The 20,432-nt window shown below is 41.1% G+C and overlaps 1 protein-coding gene across 1 annotated transcript in view; it reads right to left on the reverse strand.

Moving 5' to 3' along the window:
- Positions 1-20,432, reverse strand: part of LOC146675130 (phospholipid-transporting ATPase ABCA1) — a 202,693-nt gene that overhangs the window by 27,268 nt on the left and 154,993 nt on the right. Inside the window, exons 40-44 of the mRNA XM_085400190.1 lie at positions 19,255-19,378; positions 16,023-16,152; positions 15,504-15,624; positions 2,851-2,913; positions 1,379-1,485 (exon numbers count right to left, since the gene is read on the reverse strand). Of these exons, the coding sequence (XP_085256316.1) occupies positions 1,379-1,485; positions 2,851-2,913; positions 15,504-15,624; positions 16,023-16,152; positions 19,255-19,378 (545 nt within the window). The remainder of the gene's footprint in view (positions 1-1,378; positions 1,486-2,850; positions 2,914-15,503; positions 15,625-16,022; positions 16,153-19,254; positions 19,379-20,432) is intronic.

Here is a 20,432-nt window from a genome sequence, read left to right on the forward strand (position 1 = left end):
ACAACATGACTTTGGAGTAGAAGAGTCCAAGTGCAGAACTGGCCTGCAGTCAGGAGCTTTCACTTTATTTTCTCAGTTTAAACATTTGATATGTTTTCTATTTTGAATAGAATTTTGGCTTATGGGATTTCCAAATCATTGTATTCTGTTGTTATTTACATATTACGCATCATCTCAACAATTTTGGCACTGGGTTTGCACAGACTACACTGCTGTTAGCTTAGTATAGAGACTAAAACCTCTAAACTCTGGATGATCTTTGAAGACTGAGGATTCCAACAAGAGGGGTTAATTAGCCCAAATACATACTTATAAATGTGATGATGTGCATTAGCGTCTCTGTGGTAACTGAGGTAATCCACTTCCTTCTTGGTCTTCATCAAATAACGGCAGCTAATGAGCCACCTGCTGCGGTTAGCATGCTAGCTTTTCCTGAACAGTAAAAGCATGCTAAATGCAGGCATTGCTATTTTCTGTGAGCCCACAGACGCAGACAAGAGAGACGACTGCCATGAGAGCATAAACTTCCATTTAAGAGAAGCTGCCTTTTCTCTTCTACTAATCGTTCTTGCCAATGCACAGAAAGCATAATGAGCTGAAAACAGAGTGGGTGTAATCACATCTGTTTTTCCTTTTCTTTTTAGTTTTCGTTCCCCCTAAAGGTCTCGGATTTTTCTCTGATCTCCTTTGTACCTACATTAATCAACATAAACACTGCTGAGCAAAGCACTGCTCTCTTTGCCGCTTGTTTTTCGTTGAACACAAAGTCAATTGCAAGACGTGCGAATGAACAGCCGCGGCTCAACCGCACTCTGCCGTGCCGCCTTAAGAGATGCGCGCCAAGGCAACGGAACACGGTTGTTTGTTCCTAAAAATAAGGAAGAGCAAACTTTCTTTCTCTCAAGTGCTCGAGTGTCAGGGTATTTTTTATTTTTTTTGTTTTTGGCATGTACAAAGATTTCTTACCACTGATATTGCAAGGCTGAGACAAAAAAAAAACAGAGCAGGGTGCAGGGTGAGGATATGAAAAGGAATGAAATATGTGTAAGCTGTACAAGAGGTAAGGAGGGGGAAAAGGCGAGAGCCGAGTCTTCAGCATTTCTGAGAATCTCAGAGTAAGGAGAGAAAACCAAAGCTGAAGGAGAGGCAGAGACAGCCAAATGTATAACAGATAGTGGAACTGCATAGCTGGGAAAAACAAAGACAGTGAGAGTGCCGGAGATGGAAAAATAGAAAGCGGTATTACAGAGAATGAATGTAGCTGTGGAACAGGATGTGAGCTATAAAAAAAATACAGCTCGATCCCCATCTGAGCAGCCTTCCTAGGTGGCTAATTATGATGAGGTACTTGGTGCACTAGTGGGAGTTAGGGCCTCACCTGTATCCATTTAGGAAGGCCTCTCCACTGGAGACTGGGATGTCTCCTGTCAGCATCTTGAACATGGTGGTTTTTCCAGCTCCGTTGATTCCCAGCAAGCCGAAACACTGGCGGGGACAATGAGCGGGGGCGTCCGTTAGGGAAAACAGTGTTTTACGGTGTCATTGAAAAACAGGCAGGGGAAACCGGCCTGGGATGACATTTCCAGTTTATAGCATGCAGGTTTTTATAATAAATACCACTCATTAACACGTTTAATGAAGTTTACCTATAGACTGTGCAAATACTCGTCTGCTGCGTGTAACTGGGACTGCAGTTTATATTGCATGCTCGACTGCGTCGATGTTTAGCAAAATAACAAATTGATATATTCTGTGTGCAAACAAAACAACAAGACTGTAAATCAACACGGCAGGCGCACAGGAACAAATACTAAAAAAACTAAATAAAAAAACACTCCCAAAGCATTTCTTCCTCACTCTGTAAATTGCTACAACAAACACCACCCTCTCTCTCTCTGTTTTTTATTTCCTGATGCTGCTGATTTTACTTCCCTCTAGAGGGCATGTGGCAGGAAGTTGTCCCCGCAGAGCCCCGCGGTCATGTGACCCGCCTTAGGTGCTCTGGCTCGGACATAAATATTTGATTTCTGTCATTCATTGATCCCTGCTTGTTTGTGACCTGTGCTTGCAAATGCACAGAGAGCTAAGCTTGATGTAAATAATGCATGGAAATGCAGTGTGTGATCAGCAGAGCCCCGTGAATCACAATATTCCACTGGCATTTACATTGGGCTTTGAGTCAACATTGGAAGGGAGGATAGGATACTAGCGGAAAGCCCGCCGAGCACGAAAGCCTGTCAGCATTTGAGATTATGTTTAAATCAAGCTTCTAGTGCTACGCTGCGTGTGACAGTGAGTGTGTGTGTGTGTGATATCCCACATGATATAATGAGTTTTACACAGATAAGTTGTCCAGTTCCCTCCGTGGCGTTGGCCTGTTTGGTTTCCTCCTGCCAAGTGCACAGAACTCAACAATCACTGAGTCCACATGCTGCTGCTACACAACACCCATTTCTTTCCTGCTTGTATCTTTAGTAGAGACATGCTTAGCTGTAGTATGACTACACAAACAAGCCTGATAAGGAGATCACTGTTCCTACTAATGTCTTCTTTGAGAAGAGTGGAAGATATTTTGATTTGACTCTGAGAAAACACTGAGCCAAACACTCTCAAACTGTCAAGAAATACACTCGCACTGTCAGTGCAATCGCCCAACTCAATGCCCTCGTGCTCTCGTGAGTCAGTACTGTCGGACAATTCATGTCATTCATATTTTATTTTCTGCAGAAACTGATTTTTGCGAAGTAATCAAAAGTACGATTGTTAAAAAAAAGCCCCACAACACGGAGAAGTGCAAACAGACAATCTACTTGAGAAGGTGCTTGTGTGATACAGCAGCATCTGGCTCACCTCTGCGGCAGGAACGCCCACACATAGCCTGTCCACAGCGGGGGTGCTCTTCCGAGGGTATACCTGCAGGGAGCAGACAATAAAATGAATCAACCAACCAGCAAGAGGAAAGGAGAGAAAGAAGGCGAGAAGGTGGGAGGCAATGGGAGTGTGGGAAGCAGACAGTGAGAAAGATAGCAAAGAGGATGGCATGAGAAAATATGGAGCGATAGGCCAGAGCAGCAGGGAGGAAGTGAGATGGAAGAAGCAGGTGGAAAAAAGAGAGAGAGAGTGTGAGAGAACGCGAAGGAAACAAATTTTAACAAGAAGGGATAATTTGCAACATTTAGAGTGAGCCAGATGGGAAAAGCTATTAAAAAAAAATTAGACACTTGCGCAGAGGAGAGAGGGAGAGGACATAAAAATGAGTATTTGTGGCTGCAGTGACAGCATTCATGAGCAAATCTGTCTTGACTTTGAGTACCACTTTAGCAACCTCAATAACCATCAACACACTGTCACTAGATGACCAGCATTTTATTTTATGCACGGACAGCGCATTCGGCCACATTCACTGGCCTCGAAATACAGTGTTCAGTTCAGTTCAGTTCAGTTCATTTTTATTTCAAACATTTCAAACATGTGCCTTCACAATCATTACAAAATATCATTCCATTATTTGTTTGAAAAGGAGTAGGCTGAAGTATTTACTTATTTGTCCCTACCCCCTCAAGTTTTACCTCTCATTCATTTAATTTTTTTTTTTTTGTCTTAAATTAAACAAACAACATATGAAACATATAAACATATGAAGTAAAACAAAACATAACATACATAAATCAAAAACAAGAAATTAGCAAGCCCCACCACAGTATAGTTTCTTTCATATGAAAAATACAGAATGTGTATATTTGCAGATACACAAGTTATGGAAAAACAACAAAACAAACAAAAAAAAAACAACCAAAAAAGAACCACAACACCATTACCAGCAACATTACCGTCCTGGGTTAACCCCGTTTTCTTCATTCTTATACTTATTTAAAATTAGGTTTTTATATTTTACTTTAAACTGTTTTATGTTTTGACTGTCTTTTATTTCTTCTGTTAGACTGTTCCATAATTTAACTCCTGCAATTGAGATTGACATAGTTCTTAAAGTTGTTCTAGCACTTTGTATTTTTAAATTCCATTTCCCTCTTAAGTTATACCCACCTTCTCTTTCTATGAACAATTTACAGATTTCTTTGGGAAGCAATTTATTTCTGACTTTATACATTATTTGCGCTGTTTTAAGCTTCACCAAGTCTTGGAATTTAATAGCTTGCATTTTGACAAAGAGTGCATTTGTATGGTCCCTGTACCCTACATTATTTATTAATCTAATGGCCCTTTTCTGTATTATAGTTATTGTTTGTGTGTTACTTTTGTATGTGTTTCCCCAGACCTCTACACAGTAGCTCATATATGGCAGTAGTAAAGCACAGTATAAAATGTGCAGTGCTTTCTGATCCAACATATGCTTTGCTTTTCCCAGGACGGCAATGCCCCGTGCCAATTTCCCCCGAACATAAGTAATGTGTGGCTTCCAACAGAGCTTGTGGTCAATGATCACCCCAAGAAATTTTATTTCATTTACTCTTTCTAAATATACATTGTCAACACATATTTCTACTTCGATGTTTTTCTTTTGGTTTCCAAACAACATAAATTTGGTTTTATCTAGATTCAATGATAATTTATTTATATCAAACCACTTCTTTAATATCGTTAATTCCTGTGTGATCATTTCCAAAACCTGTGGCAATTCCCCACCTGAACACAGTATATTTGTGTCATCTGCAAATATTACAAACTTTAAAATCTCCGATACTCTGCAGATATCATTTAAGTACATAATAAACATTTTTGGACCCAGTACTGAACCTTGAGGTACTCCACAAGCTATATCCATCAAATTAGATTTATATTCATTTATTTGTACATATTGTTGCCTATTCCCTACATAGCTTTTTAACCATTCCAAAACCACTTCCTTAAACCCGTACTTTTCCAGTTTTTTTAATAGAATTTCATGATTAACAGTATCAAACGCCTTCTTTAGATCTAAGAAAACTCCGAGCGCATACCTCTTATTATCCATACATTCCGTTATCTTTTCCATTAGATCTATCAGTGCCAAAGCTGTTGATCTGTTGTTTCTGAACCCATACTGACTGTCATTAATTCATATTTTTCCACAAAACTGTCAAATCTTTTTATGAAGAGTTTTTCCAGTATCTTAGAGAACTGGGAGAGTATTGACACTGGGACACTGTGACGACCTTGGTGAAAAAGCACGCCATCTTTTCTGTTAAAGAAGTCTTAAACCCAGTTTAATAAGACCGCTCAACACAAATTGTCAATTAAATGGAAGATTAAACGACCTCATCATTTTTGGAGAACGGCTGCTTGCATCAAGGAGTTCTTGGGTTGAATCTTAATTGTGAAATTACATTTAGCTCATACAACAACATCCTCGATTGAAAAACAAAACTGATGTCAAGGTGTAAAAATCTGCAGTTCTTCAAATGGCCACTTGAGGCTTATTCCCCAAAAATGAAAACTTGAGAGCAAACTAATGATACAGATTTACAGCAGCTTTACAAAAGAAATACAGATAATTTGCTGGTTAGTAAAAACTGTAAGGCAGTTGGTTCTCAAACTTTCAAAATCTGAAAAAAATTCCCAAACCACAAAATATATTTGAACTAATAATTCACATTAAAAAAATAATACAAATTAAATTTTTGCTAGATAAAGTCAGCAAATTAGCCTTCAGCAGACCCTTTTTGGTTGCTTTCTGTACCTAAAAACAATTTTGCTTAATTTGGTTTCTTTCTCTTTTTTTTCAAACAAATTGAGAACACATGGTTATATTATAACCAGAGGTCTATGAGTAAAGGTAAGGAATAATTAAGAGTGTGAAGAGATAGCGAAACGCTGAATAAGTAGTGAACACTGATATATTTTTACTGTTTAATTATTAAGACCTAAAAGTATATTTTCCTTTGGGGGTGGTTAGCTGAGTTACCAGTTAGAGTTACAGGCGGAGACCTTTTTTTCAGGTTCACTGGTTGTAGACAATAATGAACCTGTTGTTCAGTTTCTAAAGTGAGTATCAGTGTTGCCAACTCCTGATTAAGGAAAATCGCTATTGGCTGTCCTAAAAGTTGCAAGAAGTCGCTAATTTGCATAATTGGTCATGCTAATATAATTGTAACCTACGTTGTTGGAGAGAGAAATAACATCGTGGAAGAGACAAAGTGAGTAAAAAACGTCCTAAATGCATTTAGAATTTATTTAGAACTACAAATTAAATTTATTTTAGCAATTATTGTTATTTTTAATGTCACAATTCCAACCTTGCTCCTTTATCCGGGCTTGGACCGGCAAAAGTGACCCGAAATAGGCACTCTGGTGGAGTTACTTTGTGTGTGTGTGTGTTTATAAGTAGTTTTAAACCTTGTGATCCACAAAACAGCATAACAGTAAAAGAAAAACTGACTGCGGTACAGTCAGTGCGAAAGCAGCGGCTTCGCTCATGCGCGATTCATTTGCAGTTTGGACGCACAGGTGTGAACGTCTTCTGCCCTGATAGCAGCTGGGGGAGGACTATCCTCCGCCCGTGAGCGCTTTGGAACAGGCGAGGTGCCCACGGCAGCACCCGCTGCTTGTTGAGAGTAAAAATGATACCCGCTTTCACGTCAAAAAGTCGTCATAAATAAGTCTCCAATAACACCAGAAAAAGTCGCCAGATTTGTCGCTTTTTAGAAAAAAAGTCGCTAAGGGGGTCTGAAAACTCGCTAAATATAGCGACAAAGTCGCTGAGTTGGCAACACTGGTGAGTATGTCTTTTAAGCCTGTTTGTGCTAGCCAAATTAGCTTCCCCTTTAGAAAACACTGACATGCTAACCAAGCTAGCCAGCGGTATCATTAAAACTCTCTTCTTGTCTAAATATGGTCCAGTCAACAAAACAAACAAACAAGCAAACAAATAAGAGCAGAAAACATATTATATTAGAAATTGGCTTCAATGAGTAAAGAGATTATCTCTATACTTCTGTAGCTAAGAAATATTTAATAGTGTCGAGAGACAGTGGATAGAGAACTGCTAAGTAACTGATTAATATTGATACATTTTTAATGTTTAAATTATTAAGACCTAAAAGTATGGCTTGTTTTCAGCCACAGGTGGGAAGCATGTTTTTCAGGGTTTACTGGATCTAGACAAAAAGGAACTTGTTCTTCAATTTTTCAAGTGAGTACATTTGAATCGTGATCGTGGCTGAAGAGTTCGCCTTGTAATTGGCTTGGACAGTCTCGGTCGTTCTGTCCTTGGGCAAGACACTTCACCCATTGCCTACTGGTGGTGGTCAGAGGGCCCGGTGGCGCCAGTGTCCGGCAGCCTCGCCTCTGTCAGTGCGCCCCAGGGTGGCTGAGGCTACAATGTAGCTTGCCATCACCAGTGTGTGAATGTGTGTGTGAATGGGTGGATGACTGGTTGTGTAAAGCGCTTTGGGGTCCTTAGGGACTAGTAAAAGCACTATACAAATACAGGCCATTTACCATTTACATTTCTAAGCCTGTTTATGCTAGCCAAAATTAGTGTCCCACTTAGTATAACACTGAATGGCTAACCAAGCTAGCCAGCAGAATCGTTAGCAACAGAAAAATGTCAAATGTGAGACATGAAGATAAACCAGTGGGTAAAGTGATAGATATGAACATCTTAGATAGGCTGTGATCTTACTTTAGTATTATTTTTTGGTGGCATACTTGCTGAAACTAACATATGGTTTAGATATAAGCTCTGGCTAGTTAAACCTCCTTTATGCTATGCTGAGGACTCCACCAATGCCTAAAGGTAATATATAGTGTTTTAGATATGCATTGTTCTATTATATTTGCCATATAATTGCTTTGTTTGTCTGTTAGCTTCACTAAACTAACATATTTTAGCTTTAATTGTAGGTGGAATATTTGATTATAATTGGGTAGGCAGAGGAGACTTTTTTTGGCGTTATCCTGCTTTAAGATATTGTTGTTGCTGTATGGGGAGGAAAAAAATAACCAGTATATTTAATATATATTTAATGTTTAACATCTCATCGCAATCAATGCCTGTCCAAACCAAGACAGACCATTTGATTGACCACACAAGTTCCAATCAGAACTAGAATCATATCTTCAACAATGCAGAACAAAAAAATTTCTTGTAATTGGATTGTGAGTCAGCATCATGTCGAGGCTGTGTGGTTACACTTTCAATAAAAAGGTGGCTTCCCATAGATTTACTTTCATCTTTTTTCTGACAAATGCAAAATATAGAAACATCTACTTCAAATGAAAATGTTTTGTTAAATTCTAAACAAAAATCATGAACATCCAACAAAATTAAGCATTTATTTTGGTGCCCTTCTACTTTGAAGGCTACATATGGGTTGTGTATGCTTTCAATGTGACTTGGAATCAGTGTTGCTTTGTTCTCATGTGGAAAGACAAGACAAGGCCTTTGTTCTTACTGGAGAGTGTGACAGTTTAAGATATTTAGCATTCAAAATCAAGGACAGCACTGTGCCCTTTTGAGTTAAGAGTGTCTGTTTTGGTTTCATAAAAGCTGAAAAAAGACTTCTCTGTGAGTGTTGTGCATGGTTATGTTCTCGTATTGGAGAGCTGCACTGGAACAAAAACGTGTTGCTAAATTTTTGTTAGTATGAATGTTACATTTCTTGGTATTTTAAAACTTTGTATCCGAAGTAAATGCGAATTTCAGTCTGCCATTTAAGTCTGACAAACAATGACATTACATTTATTACACAGTTGGCACATCAAAAGCATCTGATAAAAGCAGGAGTAGCACAGATCCATCATTTTTCCAGCACCATCTGGCAGCTGCACTCAGTATTTATCAATCTGGATTACATATACTACCTTTCAGTGATAGTTTTAGGTGCTAAAGCTACATCAAAGCGAGAGATATATGTATGGAGGAAGGCAATTAAAGGATAATTCCCCTCTGGCTCGAGTACCGCTGCAGCTGTCATGATAAGCAGACCGACATCTAATCAGATGAGACGGCTTTGAAAATAGGATGTCGGCACCTAAAAAGCTAAAATACAGATTTAGGTTTTAACATCTCAAGTCTTGAGTTTCAAATGCTGCATTTCCGGCTAAACCATGTACACTTACGGTCCTTTTTCTTTTTTAAACAGTACTGCAGATCATGACTCACAGTGCAAAGGTTCACATTTTTTGACACCTTTTACCTTCACAGCCCTGTTAAAAGAACGTGTACCCTTCGATCTCACCACTCTTCACGTCTTGAACAAGTACAAACTTCTGGAAATGACAGTGAACTCATTAAGAAGCCAGTTTGAGATGATTTGAACTTTGGTAAATGGTCTTTATCCTGCTGGAAGCAGCCATCACAAGATGGTACAGGCTTGTAAAGGGATGGACCTGGTCAGTAGCGGTTTTTGATACAGGCGACACGGGCTGTTGCCCGGGGCAGCATCGTGGTGGGGGGCGGCATCATGGGCATCGGTTAAAAAAATAAATAAATTGCTCGTACTCATGCTGCCCCGACGTCATGCCAGCGTATATTGGGAATAGCATAGGCACCAATCGGTTTTCTATCGCCCATTTTCTGGGAGTAAGGGCGCCCTCCGTTTGCGAGGTGCGCCTGCTGCTTGGCGGGGGATTCTCTGGCTGGCTGGAGCAGCATCTAATAACCAACTTGCAAAATAAAACAAAATAAAATCAAACCAACAAACACGAAAACACCGGACATCATGATACAGACTTATAATTTGCGCCGATGTTTTTTCGAAATTCTATAAAGTGAGCGCGAGAGCCCTCGGTGCGCCTGCTCGCTGCTGAAGTCAAAGTAAACTTTATTGTCATGTCCGCTACATACAGTCCAGTATATAGAGAGACGAGATGACGAGGCTCCAGTTACAGCAGTGCAAGTAAACAAACAATAAATATAAGAAGAGTAAGAAAATAAATATACACTTTAGGACTCGGGGTAAAGGGATCAATAACAATTTAAAATTTATAATTTACAGTTTGATGATTTAAAGTCTCACACACAACCCGTCGAAAGGGGAGGGGGGCGGCTGCTTCCAAATAGAGCACATTTCATTCATAATGTTGTAAATCCAAGCCCATTATGTATTCATGATTTGAATCCTGGGTTGTGTGAAATCCCAGAAATACACCTTAGACAGGGTCAATCTGTGAACTAAGGTGTAGGTCTGTTAGGTTATGTTGTGGTGATCCTCGGGTTGGGGGATGGGTGTTCATACTGCAGTGCAAAATTAAAACCAATGGAAGATGGACAAAAAAGTTCAAAGCCATCAGGTGCTCAGTTTAGAAAAAAGAGAAAAGTAGAGGAGGCGAAACGAGAAACGGGGGGCAGCAGAGGGAGTGTTCGCCCAGGGCGCCAAACAGGCTAGGACCGCCACTGGACATGGTCAGCAAGAACATTCAGGTTGACTGCGACATTTAAACAATGCTTAACTGGTACTAAGAGACCCAAAGCATGCCAAGAAAATATCCCCCACACCATTACACAACATTTTTCCAATCTCCTATAGTCCAATTTTGGTGAATTGTAGCCTCAGTGCATTTCTTGCCCATTCTCGTGCTTATGTTGAAACTTCAGCTGGTTGTCTTCACCACGCCAACATGCCTAAAGGTACTGAGGGTAATGAGCTTGGTTTGTAAGAGGAGTAAAAGAGGCCTAAAAAGATCCCTTCCCTGCGCCTCAACCCCCTAACATCTTGTGTCAGGTGGTCTCAATAAGTCACGTGATAGGGTGAGGTAAGGTCTCACCATGGTTTTACTTGAAATAATGATGATAATGACCCACGCCATTTTTCACACCTTGTCTTATGTGATGAGGCACATGACCAATAGTGGGTCATTGACTCTCCTAACGGACAGCTCCCACTAGGGTTTAAATACCTGGGACTCTGCACCATTTGGTTTTAGAACTGAAGAAGCTTCTCGGATGAGAGGTGAAATTCTTCAAGTAACTTAAAGAAGTCCAGTCGCTTACTTTCCAAGCTCCTTAGACCAGTGTTTCCCAACCACTGTGCTGCGGCACATAGGTGTGCCGTGAGAAATGATCAGGTGTGCTGTGGAAGATTATCTGGTTCCACCTGATTAGTACTCTAAGCGATCAGCTTGAGTAACAGGCTGAATAATGACATTCTCTTCCACTAGAGATGATAAAGACGAAGAAGACAACGCAGCGATAAATATTTGATAGATAAATATTTGAAAAGAAACAATAGTCAATCTGACCTGGGTCCTGGAGAAAATTCCTACACCGATGAAGGCCCTAGCATGAGTAGTGGTCAGAAGAAAGCAAAAAAGGTATACTGGGGACAAACCGAACTAATTCTGCTATACCTGGTGCAAGGGGGAAAATGATCAACATGCTTTTTGTGACAGGTTTGTTTGGTGGTGTGTGGTGTGATTTTTCTAATGTGAAATATGTGCCGTGGCTCCTAAAACTGTAACTCTATAAACTGTATTTATTACAACCTTATTTAGTATAGTTCCAACAAGCCCCCCCCCACTCAATGTGCAATATCACTGATCACACTCTCAATGCACCTGCTAGTTAGATGGCATGTATGTGTATGTATATAGATGTAAGCATGTATGTGGAAATATGTATGTGTATGTATGTACGGATGCATATATGTATGTATGTGCGTGTATGTTTGCAGGTGTATATATAACTTGTACATATCTTTCTTGTGTAAATGTACAATTTGTCTGTTATTGTGTAAATACTTAAGCTATTGTGGACTTCACACACATGGAGAAATGCCAAACTGCCTTTCATTGTTCCTGTAACAGTGACAATAAAAAGCTATTCTATTCTATTCTATTCTAAAGGTTGGGAAACACTGCCTTAGACTACAATGACCTGGATGACTGAGAACCTACACAGACTTAAAGGCACTGAGTTACTGCCATGCCTGATTAACTGGTGTGAGTCTAAAAAATTTAAATTATTAACACGATGCAAATGGAGTCACAAGCAGGCTCTAGTTTGCCTTTTAAGATGAAATTTAAGAAAGGGAAAACTGCCAGAAAATATACTTTTTGGAAAAAAGCTGAAAAACCTCAAAATCACTTAAGTCGAGTCTGGTAATCACTCAAAAATGGGTAAATAGGTTTTAGGCTAATGAACAGTTGAATCTATGTATAAATGTTTTTGTAGACAAATGTACGCCCTCTCTAAATGTAAAACCAAGAGCTCTTGCCAAAGGAGTCTCATTTGAACGACTTAAATGCCCTCAATACACATTAGCACATTAGCACACTTGTAGTATGCCAAGGTGCCACTCATCACTCATTCTCCTTAATCCAAACAGCTGTCACAAGGTTCCTTGAAACTTTCCCTGTCATCTCAGTGAGTGACTGGAAGGTTAAACTGACAGCACTGGGCCTGGAAAATGCTCACAGACGGACACACTTCCATCGATTATGGTGTCGACGCTAATGCAGCAGCTAAGTGGAGGCTACCAGGTGGGGCGCATAGCAAAACGCTCCTGTTTAGTGCAGCAGGATAAGGAAGGGGAGGAGCAGGTATCTGACAGATGATTGATGGCCTGTCGATCGCTTCAGAGGCATGCTCAGATTTATGACAGGACCCAGCCTGTGGCACATGGCCACCAAAGCCATGTGCTCATTGATCATTTTATTATCTACACCCCCCCAATGGATGGGGCACAGCTGTGGAGGGAGTCAATGAGGGCACTGCAGGAAGAATCCTGATGCCTTCTGCCAATGCTCCGCTGTGTTTGTGTGGCGATGGGCCACTGTGTCTCATCTCGTAGACGTGCTGTCAACTGCGAACGTGCACATGAGTAATAACTGAAGTGCTTGTCGACAGCAGACTATTTCAGCCAAACCGAGTGAATACTTTCATACTGTTTGAAAGGCACATTTGCAACAATGATTTTAAGAACTTTAAAGACGTTAGCTCTACAACTCTTAGCTGAACAACTAGCATTCCTACAACCCGGCCCAACTTTTTGCCTTTGAAGATGATTTGTAATACATTACCCATCCAACTGTTTTGTTCAGTAATTACCCTAGGGAGTGTGGCGCACAACTGTGTTTCGTGAGCAACGAGTGAGAGATTAAGTATGGTGAGAATGAGCAGACCGAGGGAGTAAAGGAGCGAAGAGAGGTGGTAAGAAGCAAAAGGCTGTTAGATCGTCCAGCTGTCGGCACTGGAGCTGCAAAGCAGGCTGCTGTGGTGACACTTCCTGCTGCCACGCTGCCCGCAGGGAGGGAACATCTGCCAGTGGATGAGACGTTAATCTTGGTGGTGTTGAGGCTCGCACCGCCACAGTATGCTCAGTCTCACACACACCGAGGGAAGGAGGGCCAGAGCTACATAGGAGCGCACACCCTTTCCACCTCTAAAAGTGTAATCTTGTTTGGTTCTTGTGCCCACTTATGATGTTTGTGATAGCGCACAGCTGCAGGCTACCAACCTGTCTTTCCCATTTGGCCTGGAAAAGAATATTGCTCGAGCACATGAAGGGAGTAAACTTCGCCCACACACGTCCACATATTCAGGTGAACTAAAGTATTTGAGTACAATGATGCATAATGATTCAGAAATATAGGTATTGAGTGTTGCAAAAAGTATTGTAGGTGGACTACACAATTTTCCACATATAAAAAAGTAAACATTAACATAATCTATAGCAGTAAGTCATAAAATAAGAAGCCGAGGACATGCAGAGGGCAGGGTGAATTTATCAGGTTGCAAGAAAAGGTGAGAGGTTACAGGATGAAGGTCCATCATCAAACCAAATTTCTTCTTTGAGTATTATTAGTTATGCAATTAATGACATATAAGGAAAAAGAGAGATCATTATTATTATTCTGAGAGTTTATTATTCAACATTTCAGTTCAAATCTTTGCACTCAATATCCCAAGTACAATCTTCATGAGTACCCTGTTATTGTAAAACCAACCAAGCTCATTTTGACCCCAATATAAAATAATTGAAACACAAAACTAGCAACTCCAGAGATCTAATCTCTCCAGCAGGTCCTGGGTCTGCGTTACAAGCCTGTAACACCTCACCTAGGAGGTTCCCAGGAGGCATCCTGGTCAGATGGCTAAACCATCTCAACTGGATCCTTTTCATGCAGAGGAGTAGCGGCTCTGCTCTGAATGACCGAGCTCCTGTAAGGCCGAGCCCAGATGCCCTCCCGAGGAAACTTGCTTCCGCTGCTGAAATCCACGATCTCATTCATTCGGTCACTACTCAGAGCCCACGGCCACAGGTGAGGGTAGGAATGAAGCTTCATTGGTAAATTGACAGCTTCACCGTCACGGTTAGCTCACTCTTCACCAAAACAGGCCAGTACAATATCAGCATCACTGCCAAGGCGGCACCAGTCTGTCTGCCAATCTCCCACACCACTCTCCCCACTCACGAACAAAGCACAAGACAAACTCCATCACTTGGGGCAGCAACTCATTCCTGACCCAGAGCGGCCACTCTACTCTTTTCCAGCTAAGAACCACGGCCCTGAACTTAGAGTTGCTAATTCTCATCCCACCTGCTTCACTCTTGGCTGCAAACAGCCTCAGTGCAGGCTGCTGGAGATCACGGTTCGATGAAGCCAAAAGAAGCACATCATCTGTAAAAAGCAGAGACAAGATACCCAAACTCTTCGCCCTCCACCTAGAGTTTCTTGGCTGCGCCTAGATATTCTGTCCATAAATATTATGAACAGAATCAGTGGCAGAGGTCAACTTTCTCAGATACAGTAGATCCAGCTGCATCTCAAATGTGACATCATATTTACTAAACGTTACCTTTACAAGGCAAGAGAATTTTAAGCAGGTTTAAAGATAAAAGACATTTTAAGACAGTTTGACCTTATTTGACTTTGAAAAAGAGGTCATTGGTCCTCATTCCCTGTATGCCTGCATGTTGTCAATGCAACAATGGCAGTAAGAAACAGTTTTCAATAGCTCGATCAAGCATTATTGCCACTGTGACCTTCAAATTAATCTTTTGACCTTGAAGGAAGGATCAGAAGTCACAGGTGACGTGACTTTTGAATCTTTATACATGACTTTCTATAGGTTAACACAGCACACTTGTAAGACTCATAGTTTCTCATTTTTAAGGCTTTTTGTTAATTTTCTACCAATAAATTGTTAAGTTGACCTTGAAGACATCGGTGGATGTCGGGCAAATTTGAATGGGCTGTTAAAACGACCCCACTCTCCACCCCTACAAAGTTTTATCAGAATTCATTCAAAACCTTTCGAGTTATCATGTTTTCAGGCAGAATAATGACATGCAAACACTGAAAACATAACCTCCATGGTGGGGTAAATTTGTGGGGAACAAACTGACTGACAAAAGTGATAAAATATTGGAACAATTAAAAAAAAAAAAACTCAGATATTACAAAAAGAAAAAAAAATACAGGCCCCAGTTGGTAAGATGAGGCTTAAACACAATTACACTTTTTACAAAGAGGCGATGGAACAAAATTAAATCAAGTACGAGCAAGAACAGAATGGAAAAAACCTCACTGAAAATGTATAAAGCACCAAAGCTGGATACCTTAGTGAGGTCACAGATCCTCAGAAGGTCGCTCCGGGCTTCGCCTTCATACACCCGCCTTCGTTCCCTGGCAACATCGATATCCTCTTCCTCCGCAGGCAGCCACTTCCCTGAAATAAGTCTAGCAGAGAGAGTCAAACACAGTTGGCATAATACCCTTCATTAAAATTAACACGAACTCGCGTGACAAATTATGTTGGTCAAAGTTTAAGCTCAATGAAACAATCTCTGCAATTTTCATAAATAGATGAAGCCACGGGCATTAGTTCCTATGGCAACCTCGCTTTTAGAGTACAAAACACTACAAAAAAAGAGTGGAAAAAAAGAAAGAAAGACATAATTGGTTTGAATTTGGTAAAACACATTTGCAGAGCAACAGATGTTTCATATAAAGTCAATATAGAGCGTATTACTAATCCTAACAGCTGCGAACAGGAGAGAATTTGTTTATCTGACAAAACACAAGGAAGAGTTGTTTTTTTCTTTTTGTTTTTTTGTTTTAAAGTTTCTTACAGTCACCTTGGTTTGCAGAAGAATTTATACTGGATGAGGATTGTAACGGCAAACATGACAATTCCCTGGATGGACATGGCACAAAGGTTCTTGCCCACCATTTCCCAGCTCAGCGGGTTCTTGAAACGGTCCTCCCCTGATAAGAAAATTAGCAGACGCACACAGGAGAAAAGCAGGTAATTACACAGATTATTTCCACGTGTCACGTCACAGTAACTTCCAACCCTTAACAGCGAGCCCCGAGGATGAGTTAACGGACACGCTGTCAAAACAAAAGGGAAATAAGCAGATGTGTTTTCGTTCACGGACAGCCAAATGTGTCTTTGTCAGACGCTGGTGTTGCTGAGACGCATTTGTTGGTGAAAGGCGGCAGTTTAAAAAGCCACTTAGCCTTTGCATAATAATAAAAAAAAATAAATGCTGTCACCTATGTCATGGGAAGAAATTGCTGACATCCTGTACTTTTCATGTTGAAGCCATATTTGTATTTTTTGGCTAATGAACATGCAAGTAAAGTAAACCGTTGACAGCCCAGCACTCTAACCATTATCATATCTGCTCTCTTTCCCTCTCCCTCACGGCTTCTACAGCCCTTTAGGCCAAGGGTGGGGCGGGGGTGGGGGGTGCAAAGGAGACAAGAAAAACGAAAAGAGCTTTCAGTCTCATTCTCGGGTAAATAGCCCCTTTCCACACTAGCCTTTTTAAGTTGTGATTGCTTTTCTCTTCCTTCTCTCCAACCGCCGCCGCAAATGATTCCTCAAACCGCTATTTCCTGCTCCATCTCTCCACAGATAAGACCCCTTTTTCCTCTTGCATGTGCCTCTCTGCTTCTTGATGACCTCCTCAATACTGGCTCCACCTCCACAAGCACCATTACACTGTTTTTTTCCCTATCCTGTCTAAATTTAACTCATGCAGAGTGTGCAGCTGTAGTGGACACTAGGGAGGTGCGTTTCTGGTCAAATATTGGAGAACTAACGTTTAGAACGAAATAGCATCGTATCAGTGGAGAAACGGGTGGAATACGAGACACAGGGCCATATAAATGCTCCTTTGTGGGCTATTATTATTATATTTTTGGATGGCGTGTACATTTCTAGCAATATTTTATGGTATTCCAATAACTTAAAGGCTCCAGTCATTTGCCAGTGTAAGAGAACAGAGCAGTGTGGTGGGCGACTGTGATGCAGAAACGGGTTATGCAAATGTTTCGTTGCAAAGATCCACAGAACATTTATTCTGGCTGTTTTCAGAGCAGCACGCGGTGCAGTTGCGTTTGTTGTTGTTTACTAAAAGACACGGCGAGGTTTGCAAGTAAAATGGAAGAAATCTGCGGCGCAAGTTGCTCTAAATATTTTAAGAGGCACAAAGTATAGGAGAGCAGGATGGAAATTTATACAAGCGGTCCGCTGTGATAAATTAGGTGCTGCAGCTGACTGCTGAGTGAGAGGAAACAGAGTCTGGTAAAATCGGTGGCACTTTGAGGCACCGGGGTGAGATAAGCATGTTTTAAAGGGTTTTATAAATATACCAGCGCTCTTTTTTTCTTCTTCTTTTTTTGCTAATCCGCTTTACACGCTGAGCTAGCTTTCTCTGCCCATGCATTACCTGTACATGTCACTAACTTGTGTTTTTATTCTGTTGTGGTCTTTTTTCCCCTCCCTGTGCTCCCTCTCCTTCACCTTTCTGCAGATACGGTCTTCGTGTTTCTGATCTGCGGTTATTGGCCGTACCAACCTGCCCAGTGTTTATTGCCTGTTATTTCTCCAACACTCATCTTTTCTCACTCTGCTCTCCTCTCACCCCAACATGTGGAGGCAAGACAGCTGCCCCGACCTGAGTCTGGTTCAGATTTTATCCCGTTAAAAAGGAATGTCTGCCAAGCGTTTCCCAAAGAGGAGACTGATGCTTTTTCTCTCTCTCGCTGAAATGCTGTAAAGTATGAGCTTACTATGCAAAGTACCCTTAGATGACATCCATTTAGAGCCAAATGAATCTAACCGGATGTAATCTAAGGGTACTTTGCACTAACTTGGACAAAATTTCTGTCATTTTGCCTCCGTACGCCATCACAGTGGATTTTAAATCAAATAAGATGTGATTGAAGCGCCGGCTTTCAGATTTAATTTGGTGGGTTTTGCAAAAAATTTATGTTAACTGTCATTTTTAGACATCCCCCATTTTCAGAGCCTCAAAATTAATTGTACAAGCTAGCATCTTTTCAAATATAAAGATTTTTTTTAATATTTCAATGAAAATGCTTTCCATACTGAGTCTCAAACTCATGCTGTGTGTCCTCCCTTGAGAAGCTCTGCTAAGGCCTTTACTGCAGCCGCCTTCAGTTGCTGCTGGTTTGCAGCTCTTTGCTGCATTCACGTTTACCTTCAGTAACTAAAACAGTATGCTCTGTTGGGTTGGGATCCAGTGAATGACTTTTCTACTTAAGAACATCCCATTTGTTCTGTGTGAAACTCTCGGGTTGGTTTTGGTCCATTTGCACTGAGAAGCAGTTTTGCAGCATTTGGCTGAATCTGAGCAGAGAGTACAGCCCTGTGCACTTCAGCCCATGTGTTCCCTCCACGTTTAACAGATGATACAGTATGCTACGGCTCGTCAGCTGCTCTTTCCTCTCTTTATTGTTTTCTCTTCGCATTATCCTCATTCGCATTCATTTTGTTTTCATTTGTCCAAAGGATTTTTTCCCCCAATTAATTAATCAATCAATCGAGTGTAACCAGTGGTTTGCATCTTGATTGTAGACTTTGACGATTGCATACCTAGCTCGTTGAGAGTGGTCTCAACTTAGCTGGATCTTGTGAAGGGAATTTTCTTAACTATGGAAAGATCATCCACTTTCTTCTGTGGTCTTTCGGGCCTTGTGGTGTTTCTGCTGGATTTTGGGGGGGTTTCAGCCTAATGATGGCCTCCCTTATTTACATCTATGTCCCTTTGGACCTCATATTAGAGTTCTAGGGAAAAGGCCTCACAAGACAATGAAATTTAAGCCACTAAAAATCAGGGACTGCATAAAAATAAGATTCCCGAACTGTTAATGCAGTACCATTGCCGAACCCCTTGAATTAAACCTGAACGTCTGGCCTTCAATCACATCTTCATTGACCACTGTGGTGTCACTGTCCAAAAACACACGAACCCATTTCACATCTTAAAATCTAGCACTACTGTGTGAAACAGTTTAGTCCTTTCTGTATTCCATACTATGATATCATCCTCTCACCAAAGTTGCTGAAGAGTGTGGCCGTTGCCTGGTTCTTGGCCATGTCAATCAGCCCTCTGCCCAGACAGAAGTGTGGGAATATCAGCAGCACCTGCTTCACTATGTTGTTGATGTGGGTGATATTCTGTTGAGAAAAATGCACACAGACACACAGGATACACATTAGTGGCACGAGGACGTTTTGGATATTTAAACCCTGACTGGGAATTGCACAGTTACAAGCTCAATATGTTGACAATTCTAGGCCTGAATCAGCAGAGCCAGAGTGAGAGCTTTGGAAAATAGCTTGAAGCTCCCTGATGCAAGTGCACATAATTAGCAAACATCCTGCGCTGTGCTTGCACGCTGAGCGCGGGTGTATTGCGGTGCACCAAATAGCATGCCGAGGGAACTCGGTGCATCAAGGTTCATCTACCTTCTCGATGCTGGAATTTAGGAGACGTAAGGGAACGTACCGTGTGATCTCTGGGGAGGAGCACGTACAGTAGAGCTCAGTATGTGCAAACACAAACAGATGAGTTGATGCTCAGGGAAGCAGATGCTCATCCTTAAAATCATAACTAAAGCTAAAGGAAACACCCAGACACCAAAGAGTCACAGGTGGGAGGAAGAAAAGCACAGGTACTCTGTCTTCTTTTGGTTCTTCTGATAAAGCATACCACCACAACAACAAAAAGACAGAAACACAAACCCAAAGCATATTGTTTCAGTGTTTCACAAGGCATAGGCAGAAATAAAGTCTTATCTTGACAGCGTATTTCCACAAAACAACTTTTTTTCCTTTCTCAAATTGTACAGTTCCTTTCTCTCCACATTTGACCTGCCGGTGGTTAGAACACTGACAGCTTAATAAAGTACAAAAGCAACAATTAATTCAATTAAGACACAGCGGACCAGGCTGTAACGGACTGGCACAAGCGAGGAAGGAAGTACAGGAGAGGGGGTAAAACAGGAGAAGGCAGAGCAAAAAGGCAACATATTACTGTGGCTTCACAACCGAGTTCATGCATTATGCATAGTGCTCTATTGCTGCATAGTCTTCAAAGCTCTTGCATACATGGATAGAGACTACAAATTCATCATTTCTGTTTTCTGGGCGAGCCTGCGAGATTAGGTGGGGCGGCAGCAGAGGTGCGATTTGTTAAAGCTGTGTGCAAGATTTCCAAATGATGGCCATT

The sequence above is a fragment of the Rhamphochromis longiceps genome, linkage group LG3 (assembly GCF_057381845.1).
Source record: "Rhamphochromis longiceps isolate RC_006_pf linkage group LG3, R_longiceps_female_GT1.1, whole genome shotgun sequence".
NCBI classification, from domain to species: Eukaryota; Metazoa; Chordata; class Actinopteri; order Cichliformes; family Cichlidae; genus Rhamphochromis; species Rhamphochromis longiceps.